Source organism: Peromyscus californicus, unplaced genomic scaffold, assembly GCF_007827085.1.
Source record: "Peromyscus californicus insignis strain IS unplaced genomic scaffold, ASM782708v3 Scaffold_13__1_contigs__length_99412109, whole genome shotgun sequence".
Lineage (NCBI taxonomy): Eukaryota > Metazoa > Chordata > Mammalia > Rodentia > Cricetidae > Peromyscus > Peromyscus californicus.
In genome coordinates this window covers 5979164-5996375 of record NW_026294424.1, presented here as the reverse complement: position 1 = coordinate 5996375, position 17212 = coordinate 5979164, and the positions used below count along the sequence as shown (strand labels likewise).

General features: G+C 42.4%; 1 protein-coding gene across 24 annotated transcripts in view; it reads left to right on the top strand.

The window, feature by feature from the left end:
* Depdc5 (DEP domain containing 5, GATOR1 subcomplex subunit) overlaps positions 1-17212 on the top strand; it is a 127961-nt gene that overhangs the window by 60646 nt on the left and 50103 nt on the right. For 19 of the 24 annotated variants that reach the window (XR_008217676.1, XM_052736253.1, XM_052736266.1 and 16 more), the window contains 4 exons: positions 6987-7052; positions 10346-10529; positions 11134-11294; positions 16940-17057. Coding sequence is in view for 23 of the 24 variants with exons in the window: in XM_052736253.1 (XP_052592213.1) it covers positions 6987-7052; positions 10346-10529; positions 11134-11294; positions 16940-17057 (529 nt within the window). In the remaining variant the exon portion in view is untranslated. The remainder of the gene's footprint in view (positions 1-6986; positions 7053-10345; positions 10530-11133; positions 11295-16939; positions 17058-17212) is intronic. The other 5 variants (XM_052736264.1, XM_052736260.1, XM_052736257.1 and 2 more) reach the window with 1 other exon arrangement.

Below are 17212 nucleotides of genomic sequence, written 5' to 3'. Positions count from 1 at the left end.
GCCCAACTCTGCCCTTCTCCCTATATCTCCGTTTGGCTTTCCCAACCAGCCTTATTTTAATTGCCTGGCTATTGGCCCAAACAGCTTTATTTATCAACCAATGAGAGTAACACACATTCACAGTGTACAGAAAGACCATCCCACAACATGGATTTGTCCATGAACCTAGGACTCATACCTTCTCAGCTAGTTTAGAAGCCAGGGGTCCTTTTTCTTCACCCCTCTTGGAGCTGGGGTTACAGGCATTTTCAGGGAGGAGTGCCTGTCTTGATTTGGGTGCTGGAATCTGAACTCTAGTACTCATGATTGCAGAACAGTGTTCTTAAGGGCTGAGCCATCTCTCCAGCCCATTCTATTGTTTATATAACAAAAACAGATTGATTCAGAGTAAATATTCTAAAGTAGAAGTCAGATCATGAAACTTACTTATACAAAGCCCTCTAAGGGCTTCTCAACTAACATTTAATAGCTATGGCATTGCATGTTTCCATGGTTAGCTTCAGATCTCATCTGCTTACCCTCATGTTTCTCTCTAGTGGTTCCCTTGATATCTCAGGCACATTCAGAATCTCAGTCATTTCTCTTGCTCTCCCCTCTGCTGTGTTTTTGCCCCAGTAAGCCTTAGGGCTAAAATCTCTATGTCTTAATTTCCCAGAAAGTCTTGTTTGAACTTGTTAAACTGTATAATTAATGTGCTGTCCTCTTTCACTCTCAAAAGTGCCCTGAATTGGATGATCAATTTTGTGGTCACCCTTCTACCCTACCCACAGCTTACTCCCTCACTTCTTTCATGGTTGGTTTGTCATTATTCAGGACTTTGCATTTTCTAGCCAGGTAGGTACTCTGCCACTAAGCTGTACCCAGCTGTCTTTCAGGCCCTCACTGAGTTGCGCTGTACCCTGGCTCTGCACACACTTCCTACCTGATAATTCTCTATAGCACCACCTGACATCTAAGTCTTTTTTAAAACTTCCTATGTTTGTTATAAGCTCTGTTAGAACAAACATTTTTGTTTTACTCATGCTGTATCTCCAGAGCTTAAGGTAGTTCTGGCACAGAGTACATACTTGAAGAAAATATGTTACATGGGTGTATTTTGTTTTCGTCTGCAGTGCTGAGGATCAGAGCCAGAGCTTTGTGTATGTTACATGCTAAGCCAGTGTTGTACCAGTTAGCTTTTCCCCCCAATATAATTTATTGATTCTTTGGGAATTTCACATCATGTACCCTGATCACACTCACTTCCTAGCCCTTCCATGTCTGCTCCCCCACCCTTATGAGCTGCACCCCCCAAATGCCATCTTCATAGCCCTTTGCTTTGTTTTAAAGTGGATTTCTTTCAAGCCACCAGTAGCTGGAGATTTCTACAGTCCCGCCAGAGCCTGCAGCCACTCAGACCCAAGTAAACACACAGAGACTTATATTACTTATAAACTGTATGGCCATGGAAGGCTTCTTGCTATCTAGTTCTTATATCTTAAATTAACCCTTTCTATTAATCTATAAGTTGCCATGTGGCTTGTGGCTTACCGGTACTTTACATCTTACTTCTCATGCCGGCGGCTGGCAGCATCTCCTGACTCAGCCTTCCACTCCCAGTATTCTCCTCTCTGCTTATCCCGCCTATACTATACTTCCTGCCTGGCTACTGGCCAATCAGCATTTTATTTATCAACCAAATCAGACCAACACATTCACAGCATACAGAGCGATCGATATCCACAGCACCCACCCATAATCTTTATAGAATATGCTTTATTCTCTCTCTTTTCCCTTCCTTCCTTCCTTTCTTCCTTCCTTCCTTCCTTCCTTCCTTCCTTCCTTCCTTCCTTCCTTCCTTCCTTCCTTCCTTTTGCAGGCTCTTACTTTGTATTCCTGGTTAATCTAAAACATGATATGTTCTTGACCATACTTGACTTTAAAAACAAAACAAACCAACAAGTGTGGGTTCTAGGAATTTGAGCTCAGTCCACATGCTTGTGCACAGATATGCTCTTAGCTTTTGTACCTTCCCCCCAGGCCTGGTTTGCTTTCTTAATTCATGAAGCTGTTACCCCTTTCATAAGTGTCTATTGAACTTGGGACAATATTGACAAGAAACAAAAATTATGAAGACACCAACTTTCATAACCTCAGTGGCCTCTGACTTATTCCTTTGGGATTCTATTTGAAGCAGTCCTTATATGTGATAACAAGGATGAGAGCAAGCCCTCTCACCAGGAGTTGGACTGCGAATCATTTGAATGCAGTGTGGTTTTCACATCTCTACTAAATTAGGATATGTTAGATAAAGGAATGTGTTGTGATTAAAACAACCTGCATCAGGGATATGGGTGTAGCTCAACAATAGACCACTTGCATAGTATGCACAAAGTCTTGGTGTTGATCCCTAACAGTGCAAAAACAAAACAAAATAAAAAACAACCCAAAACCTTAAAATAGACAAAAACAAGAACAAACAAACAACCCTTAAAAATAAAGCAACCTGGGTCTGTGGTTGCATAGTTCAGTGAACACTTCTGAAAGGGATAACAGCTTCGTGAATTAAGAAAGCAAACCAGGCATGGGGGAAGGCACATCTGAGTCAGCAGATGCCAAGGAGAAGAGTATCAGGTGTGGGCAGTGACATGAAGATGTACCACCAGCTAGGGCCAGGTGCAGCTCTCTACCTCCTGCATGCAGTTCCTTACCTCCTGGGGGCGCCCACAGCCACCACTACTGCAGTGGTTGTCAAAGATCATGCCAGTCAAGAACACCATGGGGAGAAAGAAGATGCCTTAGCCAGTGCCATGTGCCACAGCTCTCTCTCTCTCTGCATTGCCATAATCATTGAACATTTCATAACATTTCTTCCTGCCTGGCAGAAATCTAGCAAGATAGTCATACCTCAGAAGTTGCAAAGTATTACCAGAAAACTAGAAGATGCTGCATCAGAGTTTGTATCTTAGTTTTGCAGAACTTCTGCCTTAGGTGCTACTAACAGGCTAAATTAAAATAGACTTTTGGAAACAGCAAGAATATATGGAGCTTCTAAAGAAATTATATGATCACAGGCACTTCATCAATTTGATGTAATATGACATTTTGTTTCCTGTTAAAATATGACATGAAACAAAACAAAACCTACCAACCTGGCTTAGTGTCCCCACAGCATCAGGGTCAACAGTAGCTTGGGCTTGTTAAGAATAAAACTTAGAATCCTTGTTTTGGAGCTGGGCATCATTTTGCACACCTTTAGTCCCAGCAATCGGGCAGAGGCAGGCAGATCTCTGAGTTCGAGGCCAACCTGGTTTACAAATCAAGTTCTAGGACAGCCAAGACTGTTACACAGAGAAGCCCTGTCTCAAAAAAAAACCAAAACCCAAAAATTATCCTTGTTTTGGTACAAGATAGAGTTGAAATACATAGCTAAGAAACATTTCACTTACTAAAAACAACAGAAAAGGCAAGAAAACCACTTCTGTGGCCCTCCTCTACCTCCCTTGGCTTGGAGTTTCTGCCATCTGCAGGTACCCAAGTGTGACTCAGACTTCCTGTGTTTGGGCTTGATTCACACATGAGTCATGCTTCTCAAGAATAATGTCTCTGCGGGCTTCCCTCCGGCTCGGCAGGATTTTGTTTGAAGCACAGTTGTAAGACCTTGTCGCTGTATTGTTCACTTCTCTCTGTGCTATCTAGCAGTGTCACAGCAGTTAGGGGATCTTGGCAGATCACCTTTTCATCCTTCTGCCTTTGTACGTTTTGTACTGGAGACTGAAGCTAGCACTTTGTGTCTACTAAGCACATATCTACCTGAATTATGTATCAATAACCTATTTAAACAGTAAATGGGATTGCAATGTAGCTCAGTTGGTAAGAGTGCTGGGTCCTGGGTCCCATCCCTAGCACTGCTTGAAAAACTGCGCTTAGCAGTAGTAGAAAGCCAACAGTCAGATAGAAAACTAACTCAGTGGTGTCTTTGGAGGCTCTGTATCTTAAAATGTCACGTCAGGGCTTTTTTAAAAAATTATCTTATTTTTATATTATTTTATTATATATAATAAATATATATTTATTTCTATATGAATAATTGTATATAAATATCTAAATAAATATATGTATATCCCTCTTTTTACCCTATAGGTCCTTTGCATATATATTGTTACTTCCAGCTTAGTGTTTTCATTGAGATTCCTGATGGTGAATGAGTGGGTCTCAGCATCTATATCTGTTTCTTATGCCTTTTCTTGGGCTCTCTTCTGTTTGTTTTATCCTGTTCTGATGTGTTAGTTTTTATTTTATCTTATTATATTTTAATATGATTCCTTAGAAGCATGTTTGCTTTCTAATGAGAGACAAAAAGGGGATGGATCCAGATGGTAGGGAGGTGGGAAGGAACTGTGAGGACTAGAGGGAGGGGAAACCATAATCAAAGTTTAGTATGAGGGAGGAAAAAAAAATGTGTTTTTTTCCCCCCTTGGGGTGTGGGGGGGAAGAGTTTCTCTTTTTGTCTTTGTAGACCAGGTTAGTCTTGAACTCAGAGATCTTCCTGCCTCTGTTACCCAAGTGCTAAGATTGAAAACATGCACCACCATGCCTGGCTTTTATTTTCAATAAAAGGAAAAAAAAAAATCCAAGCAGGAGAAAAAAAAAAGAAAGAAGAAAGCCTGGACTTGGTGATTAGAGTTGGCTTAGCAGTTAGGAGCACTTGTTGCTTTTCTAGAGGACTTGGGTACTCACATGGTGGCTCGTAACCATCTGTAACTCAAGTTGCAGGGGATCTTACGCCTTCTTCTGACTTCTGTGGGCACCAGGCACAGACATACGTGTAGGCAAAACATTTATAAAATTGAGTAAGTAAACAAGCAAACAAACAAATTGGCTTTGGTGGTACAGACCTTTAATTTCGGCACTGGGGTAGAGGAAGGAGGAACAGAAGTCCAAGATCATCCTCCCCTACATTGCAAGTTTGAGACCAGCATGGGATACGAGAGACCGTGTCTTGAAATGGTAAACAAACAAAAACCAGTGTGGAGGCATTTCACTCTTTAATTCACTGTTTCCTGAATGAATACTGGTGTGGAATCTATTTTTATGTCCTCACTTGCCTTCTGTGTATGGTGTTTAAAGTGTCCATTCACATAATTTTGTTCACTTATTTATTGGGTTGTTAATTTTCTTCCTCTTGATTTTTGAGAGAACTCTCCATATTCCAGATTATCTGATTTTCAAGTGTTTAGTCAGTCATTGCTTTTTTTTTTTCAAAGATTTCACAAGGAATTTATAAATATTTGTTATCCTTAAAAGAGATTCAAGTGACACAGAATATATATGGAATAAAAGGTACAATTTCTGGGGCTAGAGAGATACCTCAGCAGTTAGGAGCATGTGCTACTCTTGCGGAGGACTTGGGTTCCATTCCCTGGATCCACATGGCAGCTCACAGATGTCTGTGAGGATCTGATGTCCTCTTCTGTCCTCAATGTGCGTCAGGCACAACCAAGATACACATATGTATGAGTAGGCACTCATACACATAAAACAAAGAAAGCTTTAAAAAAGACAATGCCAGGCGGTGGTGGTGCACACCTTTAATCCCAGCACTCGGGAGGCAGAGCCAGGCAGATCTCTGTGAGTTCGAGGAAAGGCGCAAAGCTGCACAGAGAAACCCTGTCTCAAAAAACCAAAAAAAAAACAAACAAACAAACCAGAATTCTGTTCTTCACCTATCTCCTCCCTTAGTTTTCCATTTAGAGAGAGTTAATGTTGGTTGGTTTTGAGACTCTTTTCAATCCTTTTTTATAATATGATTTTCTAATAAATAGGTATGTTTTCTAAGTGATCTTTTTTTTTTTTTTTTTTTTGTTTGTTTTTGTTTTTGTTTTTCGAGACAGGGTTTCTCTGTGTAGCTTTGCGCCTTTCCTGGAACTCACTTGGTAGCCCAGGCTGGCCTCGAACTCACAGAGATCCGCCTGGCTCTGCCTCCCGAGTGCTGGGATTAAAGGCGTGCGCCACCACCGCCCGGCCTCTAAGTGATCTTTAATTAGTTATGTGTGTTTTTCAGTTAGCTCTGTCATTTCATATTAAAGTATCATTTTAAATCCTTTTCAGACTGATTATATCTAAAGTAGATTCTTTGTTATTCTGTTAAACATAGGAAATTTTGATGTCTTATGTTATATTCCTTTTTTTTTTTTTTCACCCAAGACAGGTTTTCTCTGTGTAACAGCTCTGGCTGTCTGGGAACTCGCTTTGTAGACCAAGCTGGCTGCTGCCTCCCGAGTGTGGGATCAAAGGCGTGCACCACTACCACCCCACCCCACCCCCGACTTTATATTCTTATTTTTTCTTTTTCTTTTTTTTTTTAAATTAAAAAAAAAATTATGTGCATTGTTGTTTTGCCTGCATGTATGTCTGTGTGAGGGTGTCAAATCATAAAATTACAGGCAGTTGTGAGCTGCCATGTGGGTGCTGGGAATTGAACCTGGGTGCTCTTAGCCACTGAGCCATCTCTCCAGCCCTTTATGTTAAATTCCTAAAAACTATGATTTGGGAAAGAATTCTAGAAGGTAAGGTTAAACAATAACTGTACAAAATGTAATTAGGTTATTTTATGTTTGCTAAAAATTAACTAGTTGAAATGATTTTAAAATGTGTCAGTTTTCTTAAAATAAGTAGCAATTTTGTTTGAAAAAAAACTTAGACAAAAAGGATGGTCTTGATAACATTGACGTTCTGATTCTTTCCCAAATTTTAGGTTGTTCGTATTTTTCTTTGGTTTTTTTCTTTTGTGCTGTTTGAAATACCCAGTTCAGAATTTCAGAATTGGCCCTTGGTGTGTGTGTATATGTTGTGTGTGTGTGTGTGTGTGTGTGTGTGTGTGTGTGTGTGTGTGTGTGTGTGTGTGTTTTCTTTTTAGCTTTATTTTTGAGCTTTTCAACCATAACTGTCAAAACATTTTTGTAGGGTAACTTTTGATTCAGACAATCTGCTTTTTCTTTCTCTAGGTATGAATCCTAGGACCCAGAATAAGGATTCTCCAGAGGATGGTGTTTCTACCTCTCCAGACCCAAGTAAGAGGGCACAGTTGACTAGTAGGAAGCAGGCTATAGGGATTATGGCATAGAGAGAGCACTAGGAAGTCCTGTGGGAAGAGAATAGTCCAGAAATCCACGTGTGTTCTGATGTAGAAAGGTGATGTGAGGGACTCTTGAGTCTGTCTGATGCCAGTTGAGAGAAGTATGGTTGGATGACCTGCTCCATAATGTGTGATTCAGGACATATGGGAAAGGGTCGACTTCTCCCAAAAACCCTTGTGCCAGGCAGAAGCCAGTCTTAGATCTTAGGCCTAATACTGGCTCTGGAAAAAAAGCAGAAAGAAATAATGGGCTGTTACTAGAACCCATAGTGAAAATATTTGGCTAGTTAAGGCTTGTTTTCATCACCTTTGTCTGTTTAAATAGCTGAACAGTTAAAGAGCACCTGTACCAGCACAGTAGCAGGGGAACAGTCCAGCACTGCACACACTTTATGTGGCTGTGGATGTGTAATGCTGATGATTAACTTAATCCTTTTACTGTTTTTCATGTTCCTATTACTCTTTTTTTTTTAAGTTTTTTTTAAAAAATAATTTATTTTAATTTTATGTGCATTGGTGTGAGAGTATCAGATCCCCTGGAACTGGAGTTACAGACAGTTGTGAGCTGTTGTGTGGGTACCGGGAATTGAACCCAGATCCTCTGGAAGAGCAACCAGTGCTCTTAACTGCTGAGCCATCTCTCCAGCCCCTCCATTATTAAAAGTTAAAAAAAAAAAAAGCTAGAAAAATAAATTAATTAATTTTTAAAAATAAAAAACAAACAAACAAAAAACGTGTTTGTGTGATGGCACACATATGCCGTAGCACATGTGTGTGGATGCCAAAGGACAACCCATAGGAGCTGACTCTGTCCTTCTACTGGGTGGACCCAGGGCTCAAATGCAAGTTGTCAGGCTTGGTGGCAAGTGCCTTTTCCTACTGAGGCACTGTGCCAGCCCCAAAAGTTTGTTTTTCTTTTCTTTTCTCTCTTTTTTAAAGTTTTATTAAGCTGAGTATGGTAGCACACAGCTTTAATCCCAACACTTGGGAAGCCTGGTATAAGCAGAAGTTCCAGGCCAGCCAGAGCTACATAGTGAGACACTGTCTCAAAACAAACAAACAGACACAACAGAAAATGTCTGAAGTTATTTTTAATCATATCATCAAACATATCACTATATCTGGGGTTTTAGTAATCATTTTTATTAGTGACCATTTGGATAATTTCCAGATTTTTGGGGGGTGGGGGGTGGAGGGTGGAGGGGGGAAGAGGGTTGTTTTGTTTGTTTGTTTATTTGTTTTTAAGACAGGGTTTCTCTATGTAGCCCAGCTAGTTGTGAACTTGTAGCAATCCTCCTGTCTCTGCTTCCCCAGTGCTGGGACTACAGACAGATGCTATTATGTGCAGCAGAAATCACTGATGTAAGAGTCAGAAAGGTAGTGAGGTCTGGCATGATCTAAGACAATATAAAGAGGTGGCTGACTTCCATTTCTGACTTCCTCATAGTGGCTTTGATTAGGTCTCTTCTACTTCTGGTTTTATCCAGGAAGTAGGGGCAAGCACAACTTCTTATCTCCCATATGGGAAGTTGGGGTGCAACTTCAGCTGTTTGGGGATATATTTTGAATTCCTGAGGTATTGATGACTGTGTAAGACCTGCCTAGAGATGGCGTTAGGTATCTGTCCAGTTATGGCTTTCCCCAAGTCAGTGGTGCTTCGGGAAGCACTCTGTCCCCATATTTAGCACATAAGACTTTTTCACCCACTTGAGGGTGATATAAGACTGACAAAGCCACAGGGGATACATTGTGTTGTAACCTTGTTACTGCTCACACACATGCATTTACAATATATAGTGTGTAAGTATCCCACTCAATACTTAAAGGCCAAGGTATGGAGTGGTTTTTGTTGTTATTTTCTCTTACAGAGATTTAAAAAAGATAGTCTTCACTTCAAAGATCGTATAGATTAGAGTAAGTTTTACTTAGAGAGCTAGCTATCTGTTTACATGGAATACCTGAGGGGGATAGGTTATAAAGAAAATTAGTTTAGAGCTCAGTGTATAGTGCACATTGTAATCCTAGCCTTCTGGAAGCTAAGGGAGAAGGATTACAAACTCAAGGCTAACCTGGGATTCATAGCAAGACTAAGAGAGAAGAGGAGGGAGGAGGAGGAGAGAGAGGGAGAAAGAGAGAGAGGGAGAGAGAGAGAGGGAGAGAGGGAGAGGGAGAGAGAGAGGGAAATATTGTGGTGCTGGCTCTGGCAAGAGCTCACCAACTGCATCACATGGTGGTGAATGGCATCGTGATTAGAAAGAGTGAATCAGAGCGATCACATGCAGAAAAATGGAAGCTAGGGCGCAGGCTGGGGAAGAGCTACCAAGAACTGCCTCAAGTTCCAGAACAACCCTGACCTTCCTGAGGACACACCTCCAGGGACCTCCCTCTAGGCTCCTTATTTCTCATATTTGCACACTCGGGAATGAGTCTAGTGAAACAAACAGCATCCAGACCATAGTGCTGCCTTAGCACTTTTAGGTCAGTGGGAAGGGACACGCACCCAAGTGGACACTGCAATGTCTGTTTTCACAGTAGAGTGCACCATTGGCATCTTGTGAGGAGAGTCCAGTGTTGCTCCTCAGAATCTCTATGTGCCCAGCACAGCCCTCTATAATGTCTTGCCTAATCCAAAATGTCAGGAGTTAGTGACCAGTATTGAAAGTCTGCTTTACCCAAGGAGCAGACGTCAAACTCAAGTCTCCAAACTCCCAGCCTTGTAACTGTCCCAGACATCCTCCTTTGGTTTTTCCTCCTATGCTTTTGAATCTGTTACTTGTTGTGATTCTGAAGTGTTCCTGTTTCTGCTGCTATATGCTATTTTGCTCCCAATTAGGCTGAGCTTTCTTCCTTTCCTACCCAGACACTCTGCGGTTCTTGAAAGGAGAAGCTCTGGCCTGAGCCTCTCTTCTGCCCTCAGAATATTAATTTGCTTTGATATGTAACCCTGCCTGCCCTGCAGTAACCTCACTGGCATTTCAGCTGTAGCTCATGATCAGCAGAAAATGAAAAATAGCAGCTGTGAATCCCATTTGCATGATGGGATTGGATAAGCATGTGTTGCATTATCTAACAAACTCTGTTTCTCTCTCTTTCTCCCTCCCCCACCCCCTTCCCTCTGCTCCTCTGTTCTGGCAATTTCTATCACCTTTTACCATGAACTCCTCCCCACTCCGTGTCCCAAACCTGCCATGGTGACCACATATGCCTTTTCCCCGTTATGCGAGGCAGTTCTGACACTGTCTGCTCCCCCTGTAGTGCCAGGCTTCTGTTGCACAGTTGGAGTGGATTGGAAGTCTCTTACTACTCCTGCATGCCTTCCCCTCACCACTGACTACTTCCCGGACCGTCAGGGCCTGCAGAATGACTACACAGAGGGCTGCTATGATCTCCTCCCAGAAGCAGATATGGACAGGTCAGTGCCTGAGAGAAAAGCAGTCAGTTTTGTTTGGGAGGGTTATGGGTATATTGGAACACATGTGTAGAAGCACATTGAACTTTTAAACCTTTCATGTCCTCCTTAAGTATTTGGGAAATTTGATGACCCAAGAACTGTTACTTGGGCTGGAGAGATGGCTCAGCGGTTAAAAGCACTGACTGCTCTTCCAGAGATCCTGAGTTCAATTCCCAGCAACCACATAGTGGCTCACAACCACCTGTAATGAGATCTGGTGCCCTCTTCTGGCCTGCAGGGACACATGCAGGCAGAACACTGTATACATAATAAATAAATCTTTTTTTTTTTTTTAAAGAAGAAATGTTACTTTCAAGTTTTGTTGACATTAACGTTTGTCTCCATTGATAACATATTTGCTAATGCAAGTATTTTCTAAGGTTATTATTTTTTTCTGCCTTGTTAAACTGATCATTTCTTCTGAAGCTGGCATACAGATTATGGATTTTATGAGCTGCTGTAGAATGATAATCTGGGATGAACCAAAGGAAAAGAGACACAATGACTGTTAAGTGTCACTGCCCAAGGTCAAGCATATCTACATGCTCAGTCATTTCTCTTCCAGGAGGGATGAGGAGGGGGTTCAAATGACAGCCCAGCAAGTTTTTGAAGAGTTCATTTGCCAGCGTCTCATGCAGGGCTACCAGATCATAGTGCAGCCAAAGGCCCAGAAACCCAACACCACAGTTCCACCCCCGCTGAGCAGCAGCCCACTCTATAGCAGAGGTAAGTGATTCTTCTTAAAATTATGTTTCTTCTTTGAGACAAGGTTTCTCTGTGTAACAGCCCCGGCTGTCCTGGAACTTGTTTTGTAGACCAGGCTGACCTCAAACTCCTAGAGATCCGACTGCCTCTGCCTTCCAAGTGTGGGGATTAAAGGCCCAGCCTATGTTTCTTCTTTTCTAATAAATCTGTGAGAGTAGATTTTCTTCTGTTATGTTGTTGTTTAGTTAGAGTTAACTATTGCTGTAATGAAACACTATGACAAAGCAACTCGGGGGAAAAAGGGTTTATTGGCTAACACTTCCACATCATTGTTCTTAACTGAAGGAAGTCAGAACAGGAATTGACAGAAGGCAGGATCCTGGAGACAGGAGCTGATGCAGAGGCCATGGAAGAGTGCTGCTTACTGGCTTGCTTGCTCTTCATGGCTTGTTCAGCGTGCTTTCTTTAGAACCCAGGACCACCAGCCCATAGGTAGCACACTCACATTGTGCTGGGCCCTCCCATATTAATCACTAATTAAGAAAATGTTTGGGGCTGGAGAGAGGCTCAGCAGTTAAGAGCACTGACTGCTCTTCCAGAGGACCTGAGTTCAATTCCCAGCACCCACATGGCAGCTCTGTAACTCTAGTTCCAGGGGACCTAACACCCGTGGCCAAAAAAAGGAAAAAGAAAATGCTTAATAGGCTTGCTTACAGCCAGGTCTTATGGAGGCATTTTCTCACTTGAGGTTCTTCCTCTATGCCAAGGGCACTGGTTAAGGGCACTGGCTGGTCTTGCAGAGGACCCTGGTCTGGTTCCTAGCACTCAGATGGTGACTCACTCCCAGTGGTTAATCCCACTGAACGAGAGTAACTATTACCCAAATTCTTTGGTCAAATTAAGCAAGCTTTATTTTCTGTCAGACAGGGCTGTCTCCCTAAATCGGAGTTTGAAAAAATAGTATCACAGGAGGAGGTAGGGTTTATATAGTCTAAAAAACTGCAAGACTCGTGGGGGTTCAAGGGTTGGGGGATTGCCAGAGGAATTTTGGTTACATAGGAACTTGGCTGCACATTTCAAAATGATTTGGCAGAACATCTTCTGGGGTATATTCAAGGTATGAGTCAACTCCATAGGGTAGGAGCGTGTCACATTCCAGAAACAGGTTAAAAGCACTTTGGTCAACTGGAATTTTGCAGCCAACAGAAATGAACTTGTTCTGACCTTATAACAAAATAGCTTCCATCCTTAAGATGGAGTCAGGCTGGTCCATCAATACATTCAAGCAAACACTCATACAGTAAAAATAAAATAATTTTTAAAACCTTAGTCTTCTTTTTGTTGCTGTTGTTGTTTTTTGTTTTGTTTTGTTTTTCAAGACAGGGTTTGTCTGTATAGCCTTGGCTGTTCTAGAATTCACTCTGTAGACCAGGCTGTTTTTGAACTCACAGGGCTCTGCCTTTCTCTTCCTCCCAAGTGCTGGGATTAAAGTGGTAAGCCACCATGGCCTGGCCAAAACATTACTCTTCTTAACCAGTCAACCTCCCCCACCCCCTCTCTCCTGTTTAAGACAGGGTCTTACTGTGTCCCTCCGGCTGGCCTGTAATTCACTATACAGACCATGCTAACCTCAGACTCAAAGATCCACTTGCCTCTCCTTCTGAAGTGCTGGGGTTTAAGGTATGCACCCGAATGCCTGGTTGTACAAGAGTGGTACCCAGGCAGTGGTGATGCACACCTTTGATCCCAGTACTTGGGAGGCAGAGACAGGCGGATCTCTGTGAGTTCGAGAGGACACCCAGGACTACACAGAGAGACTGTCTCAAAAAAGGAAGAGAGTGTGGTTAATTTTAGGGATGATGTCCTTTGGTTTAGACAACTAGGAGCAGCAGGCAGCCAATACTGAGTTGTCAAGTGCATAGTGAATGCTCTAAACCTAGAAGTGGGTATTTAGTTGTTTCTAGTGTTATACCTCCCTATTATACAGCAGGTTCTCAGGTGGTGCATCTAAGTTTACAGTTTGTTTGTTTTTGAATGTGTATGGGGAGTGACAGAGTCCACAACTGCCAGAGAGGGGTGTAAAAAATCCCCCAGAGCCAGAGTTAGAAGCAGTTGTGAAAAGCCCAGCATGAGTGCTGGGAACCAAATCTGGGTCTTCTAGAAGAGCAATATGTGGTTGTTTGTTTGTTTGTTTTTGAGACAGGGTTTCTCTGTGTAGCCATGGCCATCCTGGAACTCACTCTATAGACCAGGCTAGCCTCAAACTCAGGGATCCACCTGCCTCTGCCTCTCGAGTGCTGGGATTAAAGACCTGTGCCACCACAACCCAGCCAAGTTTACATTTTTTTATGTGTGTCTTTTTGTCTTTTTTCTTTTTTGGCACTGGGAATCAAACCCAGCACCACATTCCTGGTAGACAAGCGCTTTACTACTGAGCTACACCTCAGTTCATACATTTGTACATTTGTTCTTTTTCCCTTGGTCTGTGTTCATCTTTCTCCTTAATCACTGAAGTTTAGTGACCTAATTCAAGGGTGAGTCACCCATTAGTGGCAGAGACTAATAAGTGACACTAATTGAGGAAGAGCCAAGTTGTACAGAACTCTTCTAAAATAAGTGTGACAGAGGGAATTAAGTGTGGGTGCCTGGAATTGGAAAGCAATAATCATTCCCTGAAATAGTCCGTGAGCTGTCTTGGTCTCTTTGCTTCTTCACTGTTGCTAACGAAGCCTCCACTTCCCTCTTGGGCTGCTGTAAAACTTCAGATCGTTGTTGGTTCTGGTAAAGCTCCTCCTCTGGCCAGAGAATTTAAAGAAGTGAGGATCTGTTGTGTGGCTTAGTTGTCAGCCGGTCCAGACCTCGTAGATGAAGCTGTGGGTCTCTTGTGTGTTTTCTTAGGAAGCTCCTCCTGATGCTTGTTGCCTTCTGTTCATATTTTACATTCTTTTTGTTTTGTTTTTTTTGAGACAGGGTCTCGAACTGTCAGGTTGGCCTTGAACTCTTGATCTTCCTGCTTCACTTCCTAACCCCTGGGGTTCCAGATCTGTCCTGTCATACCTTCCTTAGTCTGTATTTGCCTTTTGTGGTGCCAAGACCCTTTTGGAAGATTGCTATGGTCACCACTGTACCACCAATTCACTTTAACCAGGACTATTTTGGATTCATCTTTTTTACCTCCACAGTGGAAACTATAGTGCCTGGGAATATAACAGATATTAAATAAATATATGTGCTCTTTCACTCATTCATTCAACATTTTTGACACTTCTAGTCTAAAGAAGGAATTTATAGCTCAATAAAGAGAAAATAGCATTTGTCAGACTATGAAAAATGCATCTGCTGAGATAAAGACTGGGAGGGAAAAGTTAGTTAAAGGCCCATGACACTTCTTTAATTTGGAGCTTGATCTGGTTTGGAGGATCAGGTGTGGCTTCCTGAGGCGGTGATGTTTGACCTTAGACCTGAAATAAGTAGAAGTCATTCGGAAAAGGAGGGGGCAAGTTAAAGGGAAGAGCATGCAGGCAGAGGGATTGGTATGAGCAAAAGCCTTTAGCAGGAGACACTGTGATAAGTTTTGCACACCAAAAAGAAAGCTAGTGGTGTGGAGCACAGAACGAGATGTGGCCAGAGACATTAGGTCTCACAAGGCTGCAGGAAGGCTGCAGGAAAAATTTAGTTCTTTAATCCAAGGAGCAGTAATGAATTTGCCTTTAGATGGCACTGGCCACATCTCGCCTGCCCAGTCTCTGCTCTTGAATGGGGTGAATGTCCCTTGTGAGTCTGTAATTCTAGTGTCGAGTGCTGGTCCTGACTGATTCATGAGCCTTATTCTTCATGGTTAGTTGTCAGAGGGACATTCTTATGTCCCTGGTAATAAAAACTTTTACTATCGTTATTGGGAAAGTTGCTTTCATAGCCAAGCTCATGCTGCTCCCTTGTTTCAGGTTTATTGATTGCAAAGGTAAGGTAGGACTTGTTCCAACAAACTCTTGGAGTTTACTGTCCACTGGGAGAGGCACACATTAACTTAACCACAGATACGTGTTTGATCCCTGGGGTACAACTAGTTTAGAATGATATGCTAGGGAACTGAGTTGTTCCTGCCCCCTGACCCTCTTCCTGACAGCAGGCAGGGTGCTCATAGCAAAATGAAGGAGTGCCTCATGGGGCATGCCCCTGTCTATTTGCAGAAAGCAAGACCTGGAGAGACTTGCTGCTAGAGATCATGCCCTGGCAGGTAAAGAGGTTGAGGTTGAATGCGGGGTCCCAAGCTGAAGCCTCTTGTATATGCTGCAGGCCTGCCTTGGGAGATTGTCACATTCACACTGAAGATTCTCTCAGACTCTACTTGTCCTCTCTTCTGAGCACTTCCAGGCCACCTGCCACCGTGTGACCGTCTCTCTGACCTGAGCACTTGGTTTGCCGGTCATGAGGATCTTGCCTAGTCTTTGTTATTTTTTATGGCACAATTTTTACTCTTTAGAGAATCTTCCTGATTCTCGTTATTTTCACTTTTGCTGTGTTTAATTTAGTTAAATTAAGTTTTTGAACACATACTCTGGGCATGGCACTTTTATCAGGAGCTAATTGAAAATATAAAGATAAACAATATTTAGCTCTGGCCTCTTGGAATTTTATTTTAAATTTTAATTTAATTTGGTTTTGAGGCAAGGATTCACTATGTTCCCCAGTCTGGCATCAGACTTAAAGACTCAGTCAATCTGCCTGTCTTAGTGTCTTGTGTGGCTGGAGCCATAGATCTGCACTGCTGTGCCTGAATCCTTGAAACTTTTTTATAAGAGTTTATACTTGGAAAGACACATACCTAAGGAGCTACATATAAGATGCTCATATGACTAATGGTGTCTGACAGCTTTCCTGAGGAAGTTGCCTTTGGTGGTGATATTAAGTAATCTAAAAATGGGCTGGAGAGGTTGCTCACCTGGTAAGTGCACTTCCTGCCATGGCTGGTGACCTGAATTTGACTCCTAGAATCCACGTATAGGAGGAGAAGACCTGATCCTGCAAATTGCCCTCCGACCTCCACACATGTGTGCTCTACTATGCATGTGCACTTGTGCTTGTGCACACACACACACACACACACACAAAGTAAATAAATGTAAACATTTTATTTTTTAATCTGTAAGATTTCAATTAGTGGCTCAGGAAGAGAAGGCAGAAGCAGTGTCACAAGCAGGTGTGTAGGGCAAAAACCACATAGAACAGACCAGTGGTCCTTTCAGACTGAAGCTTGAAGGAGCTGTGGGCAGGAGTTGGAGCACAGGCCAGGAGGCGGTGTTGGCTGCCAGCCCGGGGCGAGGACTTAGATGGGCTTGAGTAGAGTGGAGTTTCTTTTAATCACACCATATTCCCAGACCTGTTAACATTTACTCCAGAGGACTGGGCGTCAGGGTTGGAGTGTAGCATCCAGGTACTGCCAGCACCTGCTCTCATTTGCTATTAGTTGGTTTAATAAGAGAAAATTACGACAGTTTCTGGGATTTTATTTTTTAACCAAGAAGAATGCTTCTGTCTGTGAGCAAGCTCTCAAAACATTGTTTCTTCTTCTTTCCCTGTTTATCTGTATCTTTGTGGATAAGCAAGACTATGGTGAAAATGAGCCTTTACAAGATAAATGAAATCACTGGTTTTTTTTCTACTAGGCCTTGTGTCCAGAAACCGCCCTGAGGAGGAAGGCCAGTATTGGCTAAGTATGGGCAGAACCTTCCATAAGGTGACACTCAAGGACAAGATGATCACAGTAACACGATACCTTCCCAAGTGAGTCCTTGGATGTTTATAGTCTTTGGTGGCCATCTTGAATTTTGTCTATACACTAAATTATCTGTATAATACAATGCGTATATAAGAAGTTGAATGATTCCCTTCAGACTTTGCTTTAAAGTAACTTTAGGTTTATAGCTTACTACTTCCCA